The 23,506-nt window shown below is 40.4% G+C and overlaps 2 protein-coding genes across 3 annotated transcripts; both read right to left on the minus strand.

Moving 5' to 3' along the window:
- Positions 1 to 4,012: 4,012 nt before the first annotated feature.
- mybbp1a (MYB binding protein (P160) 1a) lies at positions 4,013 to 18,873 on the minus strand. The gene is made up of 27 exons (XM_086057619.1): positions 18,635 to 18,873; positions 17,862 to 17,957; positions 17,677 to 17,760; positions 17,521 to 17,595; positions 17,211 to 17,318; positions 16,697 to 16,887; positions 16,266 to 16,433; positions 15,841 to 15,958; positions 14,797 to 15,086; positions 14,628 to 14,732; positions 13,727 to 13,852; positions 12,536 to 12,742; positions 12,346 to 12,451; positions 12,117 to 12,207; positions 10,931 to 11,097; positions 10,745 to 10,852; positions 10,546 to 10,668; positions 9,888 to 10,058; positions 9,643 to 9,800; positions 9,414 to 9,548; positions 8,723 to 8,813; positions 7,391 to 7,522; positions 7,247 to 7,315; positions 6,446 to 6,559; positions 6,086 to 6,187; positions 5,868 to 5,992; positions 4,013 to 4,595 (listed from the first exon to the last, which is right to left on the minus strand). The coding sequence occupies exons 1-27, from the start codon at positions 18,806 to 18,808 to the stop codon at positions 4,232 to 4,234; spliced, it is 3,798 nt and encodes a 1,265-aa protein (XP_085913745.1). The 5' UTR covers positions 18,809 to 18,873; the 3' UTR covers positions 4,013 to 4,231.
- Positions 18,874 to 19,718: 845 nt separating this feature from the next.
- Positions 19,719 to 23,092, minus strand: tbl2 (transducin beta like 2). 2 transcript variants are annotated; one of them, XM_086098845.1, is made up of 7 exons: positions 22,895 to 23,092; positions 21,919 to 22,040; positions 21,641 to 21,825; positions 20,813 to 20,964; positions 20,608 to 20,734; positions 20,384 to 20,536; positions 19,719 to 20,237 (listed from the first exon to the last, which is right to left on the minus strand). In XM_086098845.1, exons 1-7 carry the CDS (start codon positions 23,019 to 23,021, stop codon positions 19,778 to 19,780), a joined length of 1,326 nt encoding a protein of 441 aa, XP_085954971.1. In that variant the 5' UTR covers positions 23,022 to 23,092; the 3' UTR covers positions 19,719 to 19,777. The 2 variants fall into 2 exon arrangements, with proteins under 2 accessions (XP_085954971.1, XP_085954972.1); XM_086098846.1 differs by having other exon boundaries at positions 22,809 to 22,951.
- Between the last annotated feature and the right edge of the window lie 414 nt (positions 23,093 to 23,506).

A 23,506-nucleotide genomic window follows, 5' to 3' on the forward strand; every position in this document is an offset into this window, starting at 1 on the left:
GGCCAGGCACTGGGTTGATTCCTCTGAGGCTTTAGGTTTATTTTTTAATCTAGAACAATGTTGCATGGGTTCAGACTTTCATTAAAAGCAAAACTCTCTCTCGCAGCGAAGCACTGACTGCTTCTTTGTATTATTATTATTACTATTATTAATTGTTCTCTACCAATAAGGCCTTGAAAAAGCCACACAGTAAATTCTGTAAATTTGACTAGAGTTAATTGGAAGAGAGTAAAATAAATTGAAAAAAAAAGTTGTGAGTTCATTCCTCAACCCTTGAGTGACTTATATATTTTTTCCAATTCTTTATTTTACTCTCTTCCAATTGTAAATATTACTCTAAAATTGAGTCTATTTGGTCACACTCTAAATAGTCAAATTTACTCTATAGAATTTACTGTGCAGTTATCGGGATTGAGCATTTCACACAATGTTTGTTCTATAATCCAAAATATAATTTAGTAAAATAAACTACTGACATGTACTTTAACTCACTTGCTTCCCAAAACTTATTAATAGGTGCTATTTGAAATGTTTTAAGTGTCCAAAGACATACTTATACTTTTTTTTTTTTTAATGCTAGAGCATACAGCCTCTCAACTGCAAAGAACGGTTGAAAAAAATGGTAGTTATTACATAAACGGCCAGCAGGTGGCATCAGAGCATAGGAAATGAACCAGAGCCATGTTGAAAAAAAAAAACAACCTCAGTTACTCAGAATTCTAAATAGATTTGTGAATAATAATGAAACTTAGCTATATTCGAATGCTGATTGCTGCAAAACTGAAACAGAAAGAAATCAACTTTTTTTCATGATGAAAGAAGAGACTAATCTTTCTTTTGAGAAGTTTCATGTTTTTATAGCAATACAGCACGATATTCTGTGTGCCTTGCAAAATCAGTCAAAATCCATGAAATATTGGGTTAATTAATATTCTTTTACTATAGTCAAGTGAAAAAGCTGGCGAGTGCAGTCCTAGCGCCACCTGCAGTAGTGGAGGCCAACATATTTCAAGTCTGAGCGGAACAATACTGTTGAAAGGCCGCGCTGGAAGACAAATAGGACAATAAACACTTATCAGATGTCCTTGTAAAAGAGCGCAGCATCCAAGCGGGAACACTTCATAAGGCCAAGGCATGAATTCAGATGCGGCCGTCTCTTACCGCTATTTAACTTTGCCACCATTGTTCCACTGGGCCGCATTAGCTGATTGCTTCCCGAATGTTGCTCAGGGGGACACGGAGGACGGTGTTGGGCTGCCTCCTCCTCCTCCTCCAGCTCCTGACAGGGTTCGTCTGATGATTTGTCACCTCGGCTGTCGACTCGTTACAACAGGCCCTTTTTCAGCCAAGCGCCATCTGAAGGAAAGAAACACTTGGAGGGAATAACAAGTGGGCCTCCGTTACTGGATGAGCAAAGCACATTTAGTGCAGTGCTACCTTGGCCCACGAGTGACCCAATTTAAGTAAAAACATTTGAGTTACAAGTGCTAGCTAATGTGGCAGCAAACTTCACAAGTAGCAGTTTGGCTGATAATGAATAAAGTGCCATTTATTGCGAAACCCAGTTGAAGTTCACATTTTAAAAAAATTAAGAGAATTAGAGATGATGTATTTAACCAAATATATACTTAACGACAATCTGCTAGCTTAATGCTAGCACACGATGTAAAACAGCACAAACGGGCTAACAAAACTAGCATCGATGACACAGCAACACCGTATATTTATAATACAATAAAAACAATACCATAAATGTATATTTTAACACAAGAGGTTGCAGATCGAGCATACAACAATACTCACAGTCGACCCCAGCATACTTGCGCTTCGCCACCCGCGGATTTGCAAATCCACCGGACTCACTTACGGGAGGCTGCCATTTTGATATGTTTTCACGATCGCAAGAATGTGGCGAGTCACAATTCCGGACCACTTTATTTACTAAGAAAACTACATAGTTAATAAATATTTTTGTTTGGTTCGAGCTACACTTTTTAACCAACTGGGTTAACATAAAAGTAACACAAATTGGGTGAAACAGCTAAGAGAGGGCTGGGTCTATATGGAGTCAGCATTGTGACAAGAATTTTTTTAGGTATTTTTTTAAATACACAACAACCCAAATTTATAAATTTTTTGATACAAATGTTGGGTCAAATTTGGGTTGTTTTGCCCTAAAAAAATTGACCCAAGTTAGCAGGTGGGTCCAATTTTTGACCCAGCAGTTTGAAGGGTGTATAGTGGTTAAAAACAATGCCAATTTTATTACCAATATTTTCTAAGTGGTTTGGAAGAAGAATTTGATACACTTTTTACACCAGATGCCCTACCTGACGAAACCCGCCCATTTTTATCTCATATTATGTATTCAAATATGAAATCCAACTTTAAAACAATCTGCTCAAAATCCACAGCTACTCAGCAAGTGGGTTAGCAAATCAAGCTTGCATTTTTTGTGTGTATAAGAAAGTGGATGGATAAAATGCAGGAAGGTCACATTTGGTCATCTCCAAGTGGGATATTTCCGAATTCCTGGCAGTCACAAACGCACCATGCAACATTGAAAGTGTCACACGCTTATCACATTGTTTCCTAAATGTCCATCAAGATGTGACTTCGCCTCACTTGAGCCACTTGAAGTGGATCCAAACAAGAGCTTGAGCATGGGATCAGAACGCGGCCCAAATGAGCTCGGTGATGGATGAGGCGGCCTCCCGCGTGACAAGTCTGCTGGATTTATGGCAACAAGGCCTCACTCGGTGTACACTCATCCATTGTTGGGAGCACTATATCAGCTTTGTGACAGCCAAATTAGGCTTTGGCGTGATTGCTCCCCTTTTTGTTTGTTTGTTTGTTTGTTTGTCGGGATAAAGCGGCACAACGTCGAACCTCGCGCGGAGATCATTTTTCACAAAGTTACATAAGATCCTTTTCGCCACTTGGCCGACTTTGGCGAGTGCACATTTTTTCTATTTAGATAAGACATTATGTGTTTTCAGGACCAATTACATTTTTTGTTTTTGATAAAGACCACATGAACAGATTTAGACGAAATGAGCATAGGGGCTTAAATGTCAAATATACTCCAGAACTCTAGGGGGAGCCCTGGGGAACAAAGTCATAATTTTTGCATTCTACAACAGAAATGATCAGTGCTTAACATTTTCAAGGACATACAGTACCATTTCATTAAAATTTAACATATTGTCAGAATATCAACAAAGTAATGCTAAAATGCTTGTTAATGTCTTTCTTTCTTTTTTAGCCTATGTAGATTCGCAGCCATCCAGGTAATTATAATCTGCAACAGTTGAAGGGAGAAAATGTTAAAAAATAACTTGGGCAATTATGCCAAGGATTTCCTAATTGATATTCAATGTGAGCAATTGTCACATTTGTATTTTTTTAATGTGTAATCATTTAATTTTTGTTTCCAGAAAATGTTAAAAAATAACTTGGGCAATTATGCTAAGGATTTCCTAATTGATATTCAATGTGAGCAATTGTCACATTTGTATTTTTTTAATGTGTAATCATTTCAAAAGGTTAAAAAAAAACAAAAATCAAAATAGTTTAGCAATTCAATCAATTAAAATAAATACTATTGGGATGGATTACCATAACCTGAAAATCTACACAAAGAAAGAACAATATTAGCAAGCATAGTTTTTTTATTGATATTTTGACAGTACAGTAAGTTAAAAACGACTTAAGCAATTACTGCTATTAAGCTAACGATGTGCTCAATCCATTATCTGCGAAACTCAGCGACATCGTATCAGTATTCACACTATTATCCCCATTTCTGCTTCTTGCTTTCTTCTAAAGACAGCTTATTATCTCCCAACGTGGGCCATATGAAAGCAAATCTATTCTTATTCTTATTATGCAGACTGCCAACATCAAACGGCTTCAAACGCAAACGTGTTGCCGCTTCAGTGTTGCTTCTTCTTGTTTTCAATCTCACACTTCAAATTAATGTTGCATAACACACAAAAGGTTGAGGAGTGGGTGAAACGTGGTGATTAATCTCCAGCAGGAGAAAAATATTTATTGTGGTACTGGTATGTTGTTGTTTTTTCTCTCTAATGAAAGCAGTCACATAGAAAAATAAGCACTCTTATCCTTGCACTCTTTTGGGTCACAAACTGCAACAACAGGTTGATAATGGACGATGGACAACAAAATAAAACATAATAAAATGAAATCAGACTTACTCAAGAGCCTGCCTTTATACTTGCCCTGCTTTATTTTTCTTGGGTTTGTTTTTCTTCTTCTTTTGAACAGGCTTGCTGTCATCTTGCATTTTCTTTTTCTTGGCCGGGCTGGCCTGCGAGGTCGGCGCGCCGTCCGTCGCTGCCCGCTTTGTCTTTTTTCTGTTATTCTTCTTGCCTTGTCCTTTCTGTATCCCTGCTTTGTTCGCCGCTGGGGCCAAGTTGGCGGCAGCAGCGGCGGCGGGCTCCAAGACGGGCTGCGGGCGTTTTTTCTTCTTTTTGCTTTCTGGCAGGAAGCCCTTCTGCTTCTTGGCAGGCTGCTGCGGCGTCGGCAGCTGGCTGTCATCTTTGCCGGGCTTTATTGTCGTCGTTTTGGGCTTCCTGAGGATGGCGGAAATAAAGAAAAATGACTTTGAATATGCTTTTCAACACTTGAAGGTCTGTGGAGCCATGATAGGAGAAGCTTGTGTCAGTAAAGAAGATTTTTAGGGGGAACCTAGCCCCATTCTTGTTGAAAAATTCACCTATTGGCTTGAGGGTTCATACTTTGGCGCCATCTTGTGGTTCATGTTGAATTAAGTTATTTTGTTTAGAGCGAAATGTAATGTTTTGCCACCATGTGGCAAATAGAGGCAATAAGGATTTTTTTTCATGGTGAGGCGTCATGGTGTTACTGGCATAAAAATTCACCCATTAGGTCAAAGCAATAAACTACTTTTAGGAAGGAACTATGTTGATGTGAACTGAGGTGCTTCTTTTAAACAAAAGTAGTGATGCATTGTAATTACGCACAGATTTTGGGAGGAACCAATCGTCTGTTAAAACTCACCTATCAGGCGGGAGAGGCCAAAGGGAAACCTTGCCAGTAAGCTGAATTCTCACGGCATTTGTTCACAAATATTGCGAAAAAATACATCTTGTACATCTGATACGTTTGCAACTGACCTTTTTTAGGTCAGACCAATCAGCCGTTGTTTAGGGCGGGAAGAAACCAAGAAGCACCGATGGCGGGGAAACAAACAATCGAATGGATGCTGCAATTAATTCTGTTCTCACCGTTTCCTTGTTGAATGTTGAAGAGAGATAGGCGCTTCGTTCATTTTTATCTGGTGTTCGTGTGCAACTCAATGCCGTGTCACAAATAATCACGTCACCCAAAAATAAATGCCAGATCTCAAATAGATGCCTTCTTTTTTTCCCCCATGGGAAAAAACTGAAATACTTTTCCACACAATTCCATCATGTTTTGTCATAAACGTCATTACCACAACAGACGAGCCGTCTGTAAAGCTGCCGTTTATGTCTGTTATTATTTAAATTAATGAGAATGCATGTCCCCAAATAAAGGCTACCTTATGATGATTTTATAAGTAAATACTACACAATGAACTCCTATTGCACTTTGGGGAAAATAAGTGGCTGTAATTAAATTTTAGAATGAGTTCATGACTATCAATTTCTCATAGTAGACATTATCAACACACAATTACTCCCAAGTAAACTAATAAATTAATGCCACATCTCAAATAAACACAGCTTGGCAAAAGATTGTTGGTTATATCACCATCGTGTGTCACAATCCACAATCACTTCAATTAAATGCATTAGGGGAAATAAAACACTTTTCCGCCATTTGTCCATTTTTGCACTCACGTGACTCCAAAATGTTTCATGATGGCCCAGTAGACGTCCTCCAGCTTGCCTGTCTTCCTGAAGACCAGGACTTCAGTCATGTGTTGCAGGACGCTCTTGAGGGGCTCCAGGTCCACGGACAGCTTCTACACAGGCCAAGATATCCACCGGAAGGATGTCTAACCTTAACACCTCCTTTTTTTCTTTTTCTTTTTAAAAATGGTGTCCCTGGCTCATACCTGCTGGCGGACATGTTTGACCAGGAAGTGACACAACTCCAAAGCCTTCACTATCTTCTCCCGCAGAGCACTGCTCTCCGCTTGACCTTCCAGCTTGAAAGCCTGAGGAGAAAGTAGGTGATTTAATAAACTCTGCATCAGGGGCAGAACCCATTAGGGAACCTTCCTAATTTGCATTTTATATTTAATACAGAGCACTGATTCAATTATGAAAGTGTATGGGGGGTGCATGTCTGGTGTTGTTTTTTTTGTTTCTTCTTTTTTTTAATAGACATGTGGGCAAAACTGACAAGAAAATTGAAATGTACTCTGAGGTCACCAGCTAAAAGCAAAGTTAATTAAGGCAATGCGTCCACTCACCGCAGCAAGCCGAGCCACCAGTTTGGTGCAGAATTCCAACCACGGCGCGCCGCTCATCAACTGCCGCACGTCCCTGCTTTGAATGGCGCGCAGCAGCAACACACACGCCTGGCCCTACACACACACACACACACACACAATGTCAACATAGCAAATATTTGCACTTCACTCTGCAAATTCAATTTAAAATGTGAGGGGCTTTTTTTTTTGGTGGAACCTATTCCCAGAGTAGAGCTGGAATTATGCTGTAGGAAATACAATTGTTTGATAATGGCAGAGGAAGAAATTACTTCATCAAGTTTGGTATTTAGTGTTTATTTCTCCATCTTCTTATTACACTTTTCAGTCAGATAGCTATTTATAATAAAACATTTATTTATTAATGTATAGTTGCCATTCACATGTGCATGTATATCGTATTTATTATGCATGTATGTACAGTTGAGACAAACTGCTGCTCTCATTCTCATTGTCTGGCAATAACACACAATAAATCGTGGAACAATACTTTATTTAAGCCGATCAATTATAAAAGTGAATATCCTATATTACCGGTATAAAGATGATCTACAATGAGTGAAATGGTACATGATTGTTCCCAAATCCCAAATTTGCCATTTCGAGTAATTACAATATTATATAGAAATAAGGTATGAACTGGTCTTCGAAAAAAACAAACATTTCTTAATCTGCAAAATATGAAGTTCACTTTTTTAACTGATCCATTAAAATGAATAAACTTTGCGGACAAACTCAATTTTCCTGTTGCGCAATGAAAAACACAATTGTGACACCGATTACCTGTTGGTGCTCCCTGACGCCTGATTCCATGTGCTGCACTGTCGCGTCCAACAGGTTAACACACAAAACCTGAGTATACACACACGGGTTGCATTCATTAGCGCCGCCATATGACAAAACATCTGTTGCGCTGCGCTCACTAACCGGGAATCTGTTGAACAGGTCGGTGAACATCTGGGCGGTCAGGGGGCTCTTCCTGTGAGTCATGAAGGAGCACAGCGCCTCACGGAAAACGCCCGACACCCGCTCCACGTCCACATTGCCCATGAAATGCAACTGCACGCACACAGAAACCATAAGAGAGCAGAAATTTGATTGAATTGCATTTTGTAGGCCACTGGACATCATCGTGATTTTCTCAATACATGTAATAGATTGATTATTTTTGTAAAGCTATTGTGGTTCTTATAATTCGACACTTGAGTGATTGTTCACTTTACAGCAATGAGGCACTCAGCTGAGGATGGCCCAAATGATGGTGCAGTGACCTACTTTGTGACCCAGTAACAGGAACAAAACGGCGCATTGATACAAAAAGCTATGTTAAGCATCACAGATCCTGTTAGTAGAGTGCAGACTCATTTGACCTTTCACCTCATGACTTTGGCCACCTTATGTTCAATACTATTAACACTGGTTTGGGTTTTCACCTCCCAAGGCCAAGCAGTAAAATGATTGCACTGAATGGGCCCCTGATAGGAAAAAAAGGCTATAAAGTTCTGATTTATAAGATTAATTCCACCAAAGTGTGTTTTTTTTGTGATGCCAACAAAGCATAAAAGTGATGGTAAAGACGAACCAACAGTGTAATTAATAAGGCTGGGTTTAAAAAAATCTAATAATATCGAATCGATTTTCCTTTTCGAGCGTGATATTGATTCATAAAACCATGAAGCGATTATTTTAATATCTCTTTTCCCCCCATAAATTAACAAGAAAATGTAAATTTAAAGGCCAAATCTTTTGTATCTTACTGTTTTTGTGAAATTTACTGTTCACATGATATAAAAGTACTTTCTTAAATTTATGAAAGACCTGACTTATTGCACTTTATCAATTTACATCGATTGAATTAAAATTATGAAAATGTTTTCATCTCATCCATGTTTGTGTAACTCGTAAGTGATTATAACACTAAATAATTTAACCAGTTACTTCCTCAACTAAATTTAATTTGAAGTTTAATGTTTGTGGAGGTTTTATCATGTCCTTGATATTTAAGAAGACTTGATGTTTCATAATTAATCAAATCGCATTGAAGTGAAATGAATCGGAGAAAAAAAAAAATCAAACACAAACTGAATTCTTGTGAATCGAAATTGAATCGAATGAGGAAATAAGAATCGATACCCAGCCCTAGTAATTAATGATAAGAAAAATCAGAATATACATTGCAAATTGAGCTGCAATAAAGTCAAAGTCTCAGAGTTTGCCGCCTCATTTTAGGAGGAAAGAGGAAGTGAGAGTTAAACGTACGTCTGTGGCAGTTCCGGACACCACCGCCTCGTCCACTTTGCTTTCGGCGGCGAGTGATCCTCGCAACACTTTGACAACATACAGAGCGGCACTGTAAACAAAGCATACAGATAGAACAAGTTAGAAAAAAATAGAATCCCCGGTCATCCGTTACATCACTTAACACAAAGTTGGCTCGACATATTTATCACAAGTCTTAAGGATCCAGGCCTGACACTGAACAGGAAGGAAGCCATTTTGTTTTGCAGCTGCCATTTTGGGGGGAAATTCCATGAAAAAGGAGCCAGAAGCGTCACCAGTTTCATGATCAATCGACACTAAATTCGGTAGACATGTCTATCGGAACAGGATGCATGAAGAAGTCTCAAGCACCCATGACCGGCAGTAAACAGTCAGTCAGCCACTTTGGTTTGAAGCGGCCATTTTGAGGGACAATGCCATGAACAATAGACCAGTAACGTTAAAAAATAAATAATCAGCTCCCCCATCATTAATTTAACTTATCGCCATAAAATTTGCCTTCCATAACACAATGCACAAAAAAAGTCTCAAGGACCCATGTCACAGAGTGAACAGGAAGTCGACTATTTTGGTTCAAAGAAGACATTTGGGGCAAATTCCAGGGCTTGTACTTCCAACTAGGGAATACAGTGGTCGGCTTCAACATGATGATGATTATTATTATTATAACCTGAAGTAGTAGAGGCCAACGGAGGACTCCGACAACTTCTGCGCTTTGGTCATCAGCTTGTCGAGAAGGTTGTGAAGCTCCTCCTTTCGGTTTTCCACAGTCCTGCAGTACACCTTGGACCTGCACAGTTGATTACTACAAAATACAAAGATGACAGATGGAAGAAAATAAATAACAAGGGGCTTTGTTGTAGAAGTTAACTGCAAGCATAGAGAGACAGGTGAGTTACTTGAAAATGTCCGCCGCCCTGCGCAGGAAGTCCTGCTGCTGCTGCCCGTTGCCCGACCTCATCCCTCGCTCGATCATGTTCAGCAGAGGCTCTAAAAGGTCCAGGACCAGAGGACTGCTCGCCTGCCGGACCACAAACACCTCCACCAGGTCCAGCACCTACAAAGTCAGGAAGAGAAAGAGACAATTCTTTTTTTGTCAATTCTGATGCAGATGGAGGCCGCCAGACTAAGCTCCTTGACCTACCTTGATCTTGAAATCGCATACGAGCACCTTCTCTTTCTGCATTTTGGTCTTGGCGTCTTTCTTGGCCTGGATCTTCTGCTGCTGCTCAGAGAAGAGCGCAGACAGGTTTTTGTCCAGCTCCATCATGGCGTCGTCATCCAGGTCGTCGTCGCTGCTATCCTGCTCGGTGGCCTGAGTGGAAAACAATTATGACACCGGCTTTTCCATCACGTGTCAACTATATTATAGGTCCCACAAATTTGTATATATTTTCTGGAAAAAAATCTTTACAGACAGGCACTGGCTTTGGGTTTCATTGCTACATTTATATTCAAGTGTGATGTTCAAAAGTCTGCTTCTCCATTTTTATATTGTAGGGCTGGGGGGGAAAAAGTCGACCAAATCGACCACAGGTTAGGAAAAGGAAGGAAAGAAGTGTAAAATGTAAGTAGTGTGTATATTGCATATAAGCAGTATATTGCCAGAGGTTAGTTGATATTTATTTTGATTAATTTCAATTCTTGCTTTTAGCATCTTGGTCGAAAAGTCAATTTGACTGGCTAATATAAATCTTGTATCAATGGCGCCCCTGAGTGGGCAAAGTGAACATTACACACAGCTAACATGAACCAAGGCTACATGCCTGCCAATCTGCCGTTCGTCTTTTTAAAAGCCTCACCAGAGCGTTCTTCTGCTGCAGCACCTTCATCAGCTCCACTTTGAAGTTTTGGTCCACTTCCTCCTCCATGGCGTCATTCTCATCCTCCTCAGAGCTATTCTCCGACTCGTCTGACTCGTCATCCTATTAAGGAACAATCACAATTATGGACAAAAGGTCGAGTGCTGATAGAAAGACTGAATAAGAGAAGGTGAAGCACCATCTCCTCATCGTCATCCTTTTCCACTTTCTTCTTCTTGGCTTTCTCGGCGTCGTCCACGACGAGCAGAGGGCCGTCCTCTTCGCCGTCTTCATCCACATCCAGGACCTGCGCAAGCGAAATAAGCATCACGCGTCAAGTCGCCCCGGCACATGATCAAGAAGAAGCGGGCCGATACTTCCGTACATCCATGATGGCGGCGAGGGCGGCGGCGTTGACATGTTGGCAGATGGAGGCGAAGACGGTCTTGCACACGTGCCTGATGTGTCGGCTGGGCTGGGACAGGAGCGACAACATGATGTCCACCATCACCTCCACCCACTCGGGCTCCTCCTTTTTCTCTTGTTTGCTGGCTATGTAAAGCAAAAGTCACAAAAAGATCATCTTTTAGCCAGGAACACTTTATATACTGTCAAACGGTTGTAAATTTGCTTGGACTTTTCTAATATTAACTTTGTTGTCAGTGCAATTTTACTGTGGTAAATTACTTGAGCATGTTAGCTTTTAGTTTGAGAATGCAAATGTACATGTTACTGTCATAAATTTGATTTGTTTCAAATCTTTTATTTTCTGAATTTAAATAGATTTTTACAGGTTTTTTTTTACTCCTCTAAGATCAATGAGTTTTTTAGTGTTGTAATATTGTTTTTATTTTTACTTTGTTTTTGTCAACGTGCTTTTATTTTGCTGTTGACGCATTTTAACGTAAATGTGTTTTACTTTGCAAATTAGTTTCTACTGTTGTAAATTTGTTCTTTTGTAAAAAAAAAAAAAATCCTAAATTTGTTACGTTTGCGAATCCTATTTTTCTGCGTTTTTTTTCTTTGCAAATTTAGTTAGTTACTTTTGAAAGTTTTATTTCACAATGTCATTTTGTGTTCAGCAGCCAATGTCAAATACAGTGTTCCCTCGCTATAACGCAGTTCACTTTTCACCGACTAGCGGATTTTTGTGTGCAATTTTGCATGCATTTTTCTTCAGTAATGCACCTATTTTATAAAATTCATGGAGGTTTGAGTATTGAGAATGTTTAAACAAGAGAGAAATGTGAGAACATGTAAATGTCTCAATGAGAAAAGTGTATAGACTGTGTGGTGAGGGGTTTTAGAGCCTTAAAACATTTATAATAAATGTAAAACATAAAGCTAACTACTTTGCGGACTTTATTTATTGCGGGTATTTTTGGGAACCTAAACCCAGTGGAAAACAAGGTAACACTGTAGTTGCAGAACTAGTAAAATGTTTTAAAGTTTCACATCAATTCAGTTTGCTTTCAATTTTGTAATTCAGTTTCCATTTGTCATTGTCAGCAATTGCCAATCTTTCTTGGGTGATTTGTTATCTTTTGTAACAACGATATGAGGCAGCTCACTTTTCTTCTGTTTCTTCTTTGCTTTCTTCTCGTACACTTTGTCCATGCAGCTCTGAAGGTCGTCCATGATGTCCAGCAGCTCATCTGGAGCCTTCAGCAAATACAAAATGTTTTATCATCTTTTATTATTTATTTATTTGCTAAGAATACAAATTGGGAAACACTTTTTTGGAGGATAAGCAAATAAATCAATCAAAGGTAAGGCTGTGAAAGCACATGTGACTCGTACCTTGAAGAGGTGCATGCCGACCAAGAGGAAGAGTTGCTGGAAAGCGTGGCTCTCCGCCGACTGGCCGTTTTTGTCTTTCTTCAGCTTCATCGCCACCCCAAACATGCTAGGAGAAAACAGACAAGAGAAATGTCATGATAAAAGTCTAAAAGTGAAATGCCACCATAAAGAAGAGAACATGTGTGCTGACCGGTCCCAGGCCTGTCTCTGCTCCTCAGTGAAAGGACTGACGGGGTGGATGAAATCGGGCTTGTGGAGGAGTTCTTGGGCGTACTGGACCAGGCAGTAGAGCCATAAGGAGCCATCAGACGTGACGGCTACCGTGCGCTTGTGGGTCACCGGCATGTCGTTGGACGCCTCATCGGTCGATGGCAAGTTATGCATAGTGAGGAGGAGCCTAGACGACAAACATATTACAATCACTTCATGTATGCAAAATACTTTTGTACATGGCGGGAAGCAAAAAATAAATAATGAAAGTATTACTTTCAGTGCCATCTTGTGTCATAATGGTGCATAGTAACCATGTTGCAGTAAACTGAGGAGTGTCATTTAGACAAAAGTAGTGCTTTTTTTCCAGCATCTTGTGGAATCTGCAGGCAATTATAAACCATTTAGGGGAAGATTTTTACTGTTAGCAGTTGGGTTCCGTCCCTATCCCCAAAGTGGAGGAACGAACAATCATTCACACTCACACCTATGGACAATTTAGAGCTCTGGAATGAAAGAAACATGCATGTTTTTGGAATGTGCGAGGAGGTGGAGTACCCGGAGAAAACCCATGCAAGCATGGCGAGAACATCCCATCCAAACTCAGCACAGGAAGGTTGGGGCAGAGATTAGAACCCAGAACCTTAGAACTGTGAGGCGGATTTAACCATCTATAATCATAATATTCTAAATCAATCATACCATTTTAGTATTTTTTTCTCTATGATTTTTTTTTTATTAATTAGAGATACACATTATTTATATGAATAATACATTTAAAAGTTGACTTGAAATTACATGAAAACTAATTAATATTCATATTAAAACAATAAAATAATACCGATTTAATAGAATTTTCAACTTTAATTAAAAGTGAATTACTTCCAAATGGATCTGTATCATATATGGATGAGTTTTGGATAAATATTAGAAGAAGTTAAAGTTGAGTAGATATTTCATCTTTACTTTATTTTAAATTACTACATATTAGAGTATAGCCATTTCGAATTTGATATTATTTGACACACCTGTTAATTATTTTCTGTTTTTTTCTTTTTCTGATTATCATAATGCCACCCAAATTGAGTAAGTGCGTAGCAAGAATGCTTACCCTTACCCACATAAGCTTCATTTAATGACAAATTGTAAACAAAGAAAAATGAGCACTCACCCAAAGACGGAAGTGACCATCACTGCTCTGGTTTTGGGATCCAGTGGGATGTGGAGCTTCTCTTCAGTTTCCGGAATGTCAGCGCAGACTTTCTTGGTGTTGAAGAATGTGTGGAAAAAGACAAATCTGGAAGAAAGAAAAAGGTGGGAAGTAATGCACAAATGCAACAGTAGCTCCACTTCGTGTCTTTTTTAAGATAAGAGTATCAGTTAGGGCTGTGCAGTTAATCAAAATTCAATTACAATTTCAATTACAACACAAAGGGGTAGGACCTGATAAGTTTATGCTTCTTCCTACTCCTTTTCGAACATGTATGTGTAAATGTGTAGCTCACGATTGGGTGAATCACTGTGAAACTTTCTTATGTTGCTTTCGTTGCTTTAATGTTATGTTTGTTATTTTATGTTTTGTATATTTTGTCTTTACACATGTACTTTTATAACCAGTCTGTTTTCTTTATATACATGTTTGAAATAAAATATTTAAAAAAAATTCATTATTACACTCCACAATTACAAAATCAGCATTATCGTTAAAAAAAAAGGAAAATATTATTAATACAAATTTAATTTAAATGTATATATTAGCACTTTTTTTTTTTAAATATAACAAATTTGATAAATTTTGTTTCATCCAAAAGGAACCTGCATAATTTTAGTGTTTCCATTTTTTTTATTTCTCTTAATATTTTTTACATTTAAACATGTTTTTGTTTTGTACCAAAAAACAAATGATTGTCCTAATCGTGATTTCAATTATTACCAAAATAATCGTGATTAATATTTTCTTCATAATCGAGCAGCCCCAGTATCAGTACTTCTACTCAAGTACAGCATGTGAGTACTTTTGCAATCGCTGAACATTATTATCAAGGTGACAAAGGACCTAAAAACGTTTTTACCTGGCAATCTCCATAATGAGCCTTTCGTCCTTTTTCACCTGGCAGTTGTCCACGATGGAGGCCAGCCTGGCCACGATCCACTTCCTCAAGCGGGAGACGGCGTCACTGAGGAGGACCACAAATAGGTGAGCGCCGCTTTTCAGTTTCACTGGCGTTCTTTGGGACTTACTTTTCTGCGCTGTCGGTGCGCTCCATCTGCTTGCGCGAGGTGAAGTTGAGCATCTCGCCCATACGCGGCTCCAGGAAGGTGGTCCGGAGCCACGCCACGTAATTGTGTAGCGCCGCCGGCCGCAGGTGCTGCACCACGCGCCACACAGACGGCACCACCGGGTAGCCCTGATTGACCAGCGAGGAGAAGCCCACCATCACCGCCAGCTGTTTGTCGGCATCCTGGCAGCCCTCCAGGAAGTTGGACACGTAGGTGTCCATCTCGGGCGCCATTTTGTGGCGCTCTTGTTTCTGGAAAACAGTTTAAGCAGTCTTAATGTTTAATGGTGAGCTTCATGTGATTTATTTGAATTGAATTGTTTAACTACTGAATAAAGTTGTTTATGTAACATGTGTTCAATCTGTTCATGATTGTGTACTTTTGCTCGATGCAAATTTGACACTTTTGGATCTTTGCCATTATAAGTCATTGGCTGCCATCTTGTGGCAACTCTTTACAATTACAACACCCCAACATATTCATTATATTACTATATCAATATTTTTGATCTTGTTAATATATAATAGGCATGTTATATTTCTCTATGTGTATAGTTAAAAAAAAACATTACTTTTAATGTAATTATTAACTATATTTTATACGGGCAAAAAAATTGGCTCAATTCTTCTTTATCAATGGGCAGTCAGAACATTTCTATGAGGTGCGAGAAGGTATGCAAGGGTTAACAACAAATAAAATGTTAAATTTGTGAAATTAAACTTAAAAAAATTCTCATAATATCAAGAGTGTTGATTTTCGGGCAATTTCCTTAGTATGTGTGCGAGTAATATCTAATTTATACAGTCTAGTTGACGACGGATAGGTTAGTAGGAAACCAGGGGAAAAAAAATCAAAGAAATTGTTGCGTCTGCAAGATAATTCAACTTTTATAACATGAAGGATTCTTGTTGTCGCCAGTGTGGTTAATAACAACGAAATAATAAGGTCAGGCCACTGTTTATATCCATGTTGCAGTGGTAGCGTGAATAAGGAATCCAGACTAACCTGAGCGGACACCACATGGTCGCCATATTGCTTCATCACCTCGCCGGACAGAACCTCTTTGAGCTGGGGCAAGGACAAAAGCGGCAAAGCACTGCCCAACAGTCGGAAACTCAGGAAGCTACAAAAACAAACACATATCAAACGGATGATTCAAAAGAATTAATTATCATGTTATTTATAATTATAATGAACTTGCACTATGTATTTTATTAATATTCAAGCAATTATTTATTGAGAGACCGGTAGAAAGCATTCATGCATACAAAACCTGCCAGCCAGCAGGTCAGGTTTACAGATTCTGTTACGATGACGACTGAAGTAAATAAATAATAAACACTTCATAGCAGTATAAAGCGTAACAGCCTGGACTGACTGATATTGACTGGACCGCCCCATGTTGCAATGCTTTTTTCCACATGACTCACTGTGTCGGTCCCCATCGCTCCTTCAGCATTCCCCCCACGATGGCTTTGTTCCAAAAGAGCTGGAAGCTGTCTTCCCTCAGCGAGAGCTTCAGGAGGTCCAGGGCCACTGTCGGCAGCATGCACTCCTTCTTCAACGAATGGGCGGCCATCTTGAGTAGGTGTGTCAGCCTAAGAGAGAGAAAAACTTAAGAAAAGGCTTCCCCTGGTTGTGAATCGAGCCTTGTTGGCAGCAAAGGACTGCTATGGTCTAAATGAAGCTCCTCAATTCACTTCCTTGGCAACAATTTGCCATAAAAAGGTGCCAAAACACTCATTTAGAAAAATTCTACTCTCACTTTAACATGGCATCAACATGGTACCAAAGTAATACTTTTGCTTGGACCCGAGCACCAAAACAAGGATTTCCCCCCCCCCCATTTTGCACTTCTTACTTTCCGATGTTGTCATTGTTGATGATAGTGGAAGAGCCCAGCAGCTTCTTGAGTTTCTTGGGTTGGAGGGTCTGCGGGAAGCGCTCCAGCGCCACCAGCAGCAGTTGCAGCTGCTCTGGTGTCTGGAAGGCCGAGGCAATGTCGGCCTGTAGGACGCTAAACAGAACCTCTTCAAACACTTTCTCTGGAACCTGCCGGGACACCAACACAGGGGGGGATGGTAAAGACAGCCATGGAGGGTGTTAAAAGTAGCAGAGAGGGTCTTTGTTGCTTAAATTTTTTGGGGAAGCGGTTGTCTGCATAATTTCGGGCCACTACAGCTGTATATAATCTCATGAAAACTGCAATTATCTGATCGTAGTTGCACAAGTTGAGTGTCCTTTTTAACTACGATAACAGCTATCCAGATGTCAACAACAGACAAAATACATATTTAAGAATGTTGGGTTTAAAAACACTTTACAAGTGACCCAAGAAAATAATTGCTAAGAAAAAAAAGCTTTATCGCTGTTACCTCAGTGAGGATGTCCATCATGGTCTTGTTGGGCAGGTCCTTCAGGTGTTGTCGCTGCTGGTTGAGGTTTTGCAGAAGCTTCACACATTCCAGTACCACCAGCGGCTCCTGCAGGTTTGTAAAATACAACAGCTGAGTTCTAATTTACAACAATCAGTTTTACACTGCCTGGAAAAAACAAGCTTTACCTGCGTTTCTCCTGTTAAATTTTTCTGTTTTACTTATTGGAATTTTAAATCAATTTGTGACTTTTCGCTCCATCCATCCATTTTTTACAACATATGTGTCTACATGTATACAATGTACTTACTTTGAAGAAACGGCCGGACTGATGGAGAGCAAGGATTCCAAACAAGCTACCAAATGCGGCATTTCTGACACATTTCTATGGGACAAGCAAAGGAAACATTTTTTTTTGTTTTTCTTCCACAGTAATTTAATTCTAATCCACTTTTAAAACATTCACCTTTGTAGCTTTTTGTACATCATGCTTCTCCTTGATTCTGTCAAGGATGTTCTGCAGAGTGATGTCCTCAAATGCACTCAGGAGCTGGAAAGAAAAACATGATTTTAGCGTCACATCACAACAACAATTGCAGGCCAAAACATTAGGTGCACCCAAGAGGGAGCCGTGTCGAAATTCTCGCCCACCTGACCCAGAGCCAAGCTAAACCCGGGCCTTGCCACCTCCCGAATGTGAGAAAGTCCATCCACCAGCCTCTTGAGTGTGTACTCCAACTCATCCTCCTGTGGACAACAAGATGCATGACAAATTAGAATTAGTATTTACATCCATCCATCCATCCATTTTCTGTACCGCTTGTCCTCACAAGGGTCGCGGGGTTGCTGGAGCCTATCCCAGCTGGCTTCGGGCAGTAGGCGGGGTACACCCTGTACTGGTTGCCAGCCAATCGCATAGTATTTACATATTAAAATTATTATTTATTGTATTTGTTTTTGTGTCACATTTGTTTGCTCTGCAATTATTTTGAAAAATATACTTACTACTTTAGGATCTACTACTGCTTTAATCAGTGTATAGCAATAATTTAAAAATTATTCTCTCACAAAAGCTACTAAAAATTTGCTTGGGAACCACTAAATAAAAAATCAGCCTTTTGTTGTGAACTGCCATTGTTGGCACATATGTATATTATCATTATGTGGATATTAATATGTACCTGGACAAAAAAATACACTATACAGAACATACATAGCAAAATACAACAAGATATAGTTCGTGTCTGAGAGTAGCTCCCAAGTGGTCACAGTGGTTCGTGTACAAAATGAGGAATAAATCAATGAGTTAGACCTTATAAAAATAATGGAACGTTATTATAATATAAACGGTTAATGCTACAAATTTAGTGAACTGTACTGAAAAACGTGTTATTAAACGCAGTTTGAGTGCAACGTGTTGCCACCTTGTTGTTGTCTTTCAGGTATTTTAGAAGATTTTCCACCGCGTTAAGCCGAATTTCCTGGTCGGGTTTGGCCAAGTCCCAGAAAAAGTCCAGGAAAATTCGGTTCTGCTGGAGGACGCCGGCCATGCGGACCGGCTCGGCCGATTTCTCCTGGAGGTCCACCATGTCCACCATCTCAGAGGAACATGTTGAGAGCACGGAGAGGAAAAAACGTGTCTGCCTCTTCCTGGGAAGCGACTACTTCCGGGTCAATAAATTTGAAATGGAAAAACTTTATTTATAAAAAATATATAAAAAATTAAACAAAAAAACTAGCAGCGAAAGCGACGCTTTAAATTTCAAAAAGTATAAGTAATAATAAATGACATATTAACTATAAAAACGTCACCAATATTTTCCTTGGCTAATATAATTTTCAAACATACTTTTGTTATATCAAAGCAACATTTGCCTTATTTAGCGAAGTACTGACGACAGTGTATTTTTCTTTGCCAGCTAAACAAATATGTTAGTTGATATAATTAAATCTCTCATGTATGTTGAAATGCAAAAACTTTTTATTTTATTTAAAAGACTTCCAAAGTCAATGATGTTTGCTCACAAATTCGCAGATTTAGTTTTTTGTGTGTGAGCGGGAGGACTATGTTGAGGCAAATTGATAACTCCATTTAGGCCAAAGCAGTGCTTTATGAACATCTTGTCAGGCTTCTACACGCAATTACATTACCCTTTTTTGTGTTGGAGGTTTGTCATTATTTCACTGTTTCTCGCTATTTATGACCAGGCTTGCATACCAATGTTGTTTATTGTGCCAGTTATTTTTTAGACCTTTGATTGGTGGATTTAAGGATTAGGCATCAACAAATTCAAGCTATTTAAAAAGGTCTGCACTCACAATGTCAACTATGATTCAGTTTGGATTTTTTTTTATATGCCATGATTTGTGTGTGTTTTTTGTTGTGGCAAATTTTATTTTTCACCAAACAGAATGAAACGTTTAAAAATTATCAAGTTCAGTAACAAAAGTTTCAAAGAACTTGAATGCGCAAATACAGACCTACTGTTTTAACTTGGCATACAAAGATCCTTTTTTTTTTTTATTAAAACTGCATGGAAAGGCAATCACATTCAGTTCAGGCGTGTTCAATGAACGGCAGCGGCCAGCACAGCGTCCAGGGCGCTCTGAGCATCTTTGATTTGCTGCTGCAGCCTCTGTTTCATGGCCACGTTCTGCGCCTTCTTCAGCATATCCTGCATGTCCCTGATGGTCGCCCGGTAGCCGGGGGCGTTGTGAATCACTCGGATGGCCTTGTCGCCGCTGCACACCAAAAAGCGTCCGGTGACGTCAAAGCGGAGGTCCGTGATGTTAAAGCTGTGCACACTGAGCAGCTGCTCCTCCAGCTCACCACTGGAGGCGTTGAACATGGCCACGTTGCAGCCGTCGCTGATGGCCACCACCCGGCCGTCGGGCGACAGCGCCGCCAGGCTGCCGTCAGACGACGCACAAGGGACTGTCTTGAGCAGGTAAGGGTCTTGCTGCTTTTTGTACTCCACGTTGGTGTTCCACAACTTCCACGTGCCGTCTTTGGACACGGTCACCATTCTGAAAGCATCAAAGAAGAGCGTAAGTGACGATGAATTCCTTCTTGAGACCGCCAATCATCTGGTGGGTGCGTGACAAGGGACCGTTTTAGCCCCCCACCCCCTTACACTAAAATAAATAAGATGTGGCAAGGAAAAGTGTTTTACTTGTAAGAGTCATTGGAGAAGGCAAATGCGTGCACTCCCGCAGAGTGGCCTTTCAGATCGAAGGCTCGCGTCACCTCCTTGAACTCGCCCGTCTTAGCGAAGCACACCTCCCACACCTTTACGTCAGGGGTGAAGCCGCAGGAAGCCACAAACCTGAGAGAGAAAGCTCATAAGACGCAACACCTCTTTGCTTGTGTAAGATGGGGGGGGGGGGGATAACCGACCTGCCGCATGGGGAGATGGCAGCGTAAGAATTGGTCATCTGGTTGGTGTTGATGGAAGCCAGTATCTCGCCTTTCAGGTCCCAAATATTGATGGTGGTGTCATTGGAGACGCTCATGATGAATTTTCCTGCAGGAAACAGCAAATCAACACCGTCACATTTAGCATTAGTTAAAAAAAAAAATCTCCTTTTTTTGTGCTGTATACCCGTCTCCGCAATGCCGATGTTGAGGATGCTGGCCTTGTGTTTGAGCGGGAAGTCGTCAGAGGCCGCTTTGATGCTCATACTGCCGTCTTTCTTTTTGCTCATTTTGAAGACGCGGATCGTGTCGCCGTTAGCCAGCCAGGTGATAAACGCCCTGCAGAGGAAAGGACCACACGCAGTCAAGGAAAAGGAAGTGAGAGGTTGGGGAGGCCTTGACGTGACATTTGTACATGTTTTAGCACCACGTTATGGCTAATGCAACAGATTTGGCAAGATCTCTGACTGAAGAGGCTTTAGAGCAGGGGTGCTCAAGTTCGGTCCTCGAGAGCCCCCATCCGGCCTGTTTTCCATGTTTCTCTCCACTAACATACCTGATTCATGATCAGGATCGTTATCAGGCTTCTGCATCGCTTTGCTGATTAGCTGCTCATTAGATTCAGCTGTGCTGCAGGAGGGAAACATGGAAAACAGGCTGGATAGGGGCTCTCGAGGACCGAACTTGAGCACCCCTGCTTTAGAGAATGGTTCGTAAACATTTTAAATGAGTTTAAATGTAGTTCTGAGTCCTGCACTGCTCCATTTCCTGATGGGGTTCCACAGGGTTCAATTGCGGGGCTTTTTCTTTTCTGCCCGTGGGTTCTATTTTGACAAAACATGGGCTTTTATTAAATTGCTAAAATGATGACAATAATATTTATACGATGCATTTTCCTGAAAGCTTTCAAGGCTTTGATGGGATTGTGTTTGGTTTGGTCCCCTGTTAGTGTCTTAATTGGTTTTAATTATTCAACTGCGACCAGCCAAGGTTCACGATAAACGACACAACTAACCTGGAGTCCGGGCTGAAGCGGACCAGTATGGCGTGGTCCAGCTCCACGTTGACCCTCAGACACTTGTGCTCTCGGTCGAGGAAATCTTTCGTACTCCATATTCGCACGGTGCGGTCGTCAGCACACGATACCAAATACTTCCCATTGCTGCTGAAATCCAAGCACGTCACATTCCCGTTGTGGCTCTGAGAAATTGAAAGAAATGTAGGTGAGCTAAAAAAAAAAAATCTTTTTTTTTTGCCATAATGTTGTGAGTGTTTGACAACTTTGGGGTTTACCTTGAGCGAGGAAGCCAACAGAGGATGACTGAAGTTGTGTTGTGAAAGTTTGTCTTTACGGCCTCGTTGCTTCTCCTGCTTGTGTTTCTTTGTCGCGGGTCCCTTCGCCGCAACGGCTTCAACTGGGAGCACAGAAAGCACAGCATTTCTGAAAAATTGTGACGACATCCTTGGTGGACTGAGGTTCACTTTCTTTTCTCATCGCTCTTTCCTCTATCACTACTTGTTTATACAACTATGGCTACAGCTATTGTTGTTGTATAGGTGTGCTGCTGCCTCATCACTGGCATGCTTTTAGCATACCAAATTAACTTGATTTTTATTTATTGGGGGGGGGGGGGGCAGTGTGCAACACTATGTAAGGTACTGGAACAAAGAGGTGTTTGAGAACTCAAGCAAGACGGCTGTTGGATTTCCTGAAAATTTGTCATTTTGGAGGTTGAGGATTTCACCCCATAGCGTTGACTTGTCCTGAGCCTGTGGTAGAATTGTGTGCAAATCTAATGCAATGGTTAGTTTAAAAAACAAACAAACTATAAAGTGACTTAAATCGTGTTTCTTGACCCTCATGACACAAGGCTCAACAGGTTCCATTAGAAATGATCCACTTTTAATACAGTATCTTTGCGTTCAACTAAACAGGCCCAGATTAAGATTTCACACTGCATCCAGATTGTGAGTACCATGAGTGCAGATCATCATATCAGCATACACCATAATCGGTGTCCATTGTAAAACGTTACATGACCAACAGGTCAGAGTTCAGTCTGTCCCTTGGAGAGCCCGTTTCAGCAACCAGCTCCGTATTGACGCTTGTGTGTGCGCGTGCGTGGAACTAGTTGTCGTAAAAATAAAAATAAACAGTGAATAAGATCAAGAAAAACTCCTGCCTATTAAATTGGCGTGTCCAAAGCAGGTGAGAGGCGAGCACGCTAATGTTAGCATCAACGCTAGGCAGCCTCCCGTCCACTCTTACCGACACAATTGCTCGTCTGCTTGGCTTTCACTCGCAGTTCTTCTTTCCGTTTCCCCACGGCGAAAGCCACCAAAATAACTAGCGCGCCCAGTAACAATGTCAACGCGACCAAAGCGACAATCTCCATCTCGCTTGCCTTGCGGTGCTTTTCCTTCACTCCTTCCCTTATGCCACGTAAATTGATTCGCGCTGCAAACGACGATGGGATTTTTTTCCTTCTTCCTGACATTTGGCCGGCAGCTACTGAAGTCGAGGGCGCGTTGTCGTCAACTGCAGGCCCGGTGCGGAACTGTACGGCAAAAATGTATATTGTATAGCAAAAAAACTGCAGGAATTACCCAATATTGCCTATATTTTTAAACCAGTGGTTCTCAAATCTTTTAAACCATGTACCAACCCCCCCCAAACCTAGCTCACCAAGTACTACAATTTTGACAAACTTTAAAATACAGTAAGAAGTTAGAAATCCTTAAGTTCAGCACATCTAAGGGCCAAATGTACAAATAAGTGATGGCAAATCTACAAATAGTTACTCAAGATACCAAATTGTAGTCAGACATTGATATTGAACCTTGATTATAGTTCCAATTTATGTAACATTCACAGAAAAAC

Source organism: Leptonotus elevatus, chromosome 16, assembly GCF_054856555.1.
Source record: "Leptonotus elevatus isolate MCC_2025b chromosome 16, RoL_Lele_1.0, whole genome shotgun sequence".
NCBI classification, from domain to species: domain Eukaryota; kingdom Metazoa; phylum Chordata; class Actinopteri; order Syngnathiformes; family Syngnathidae; genus Leptonotus; species Leptonotus elevatus.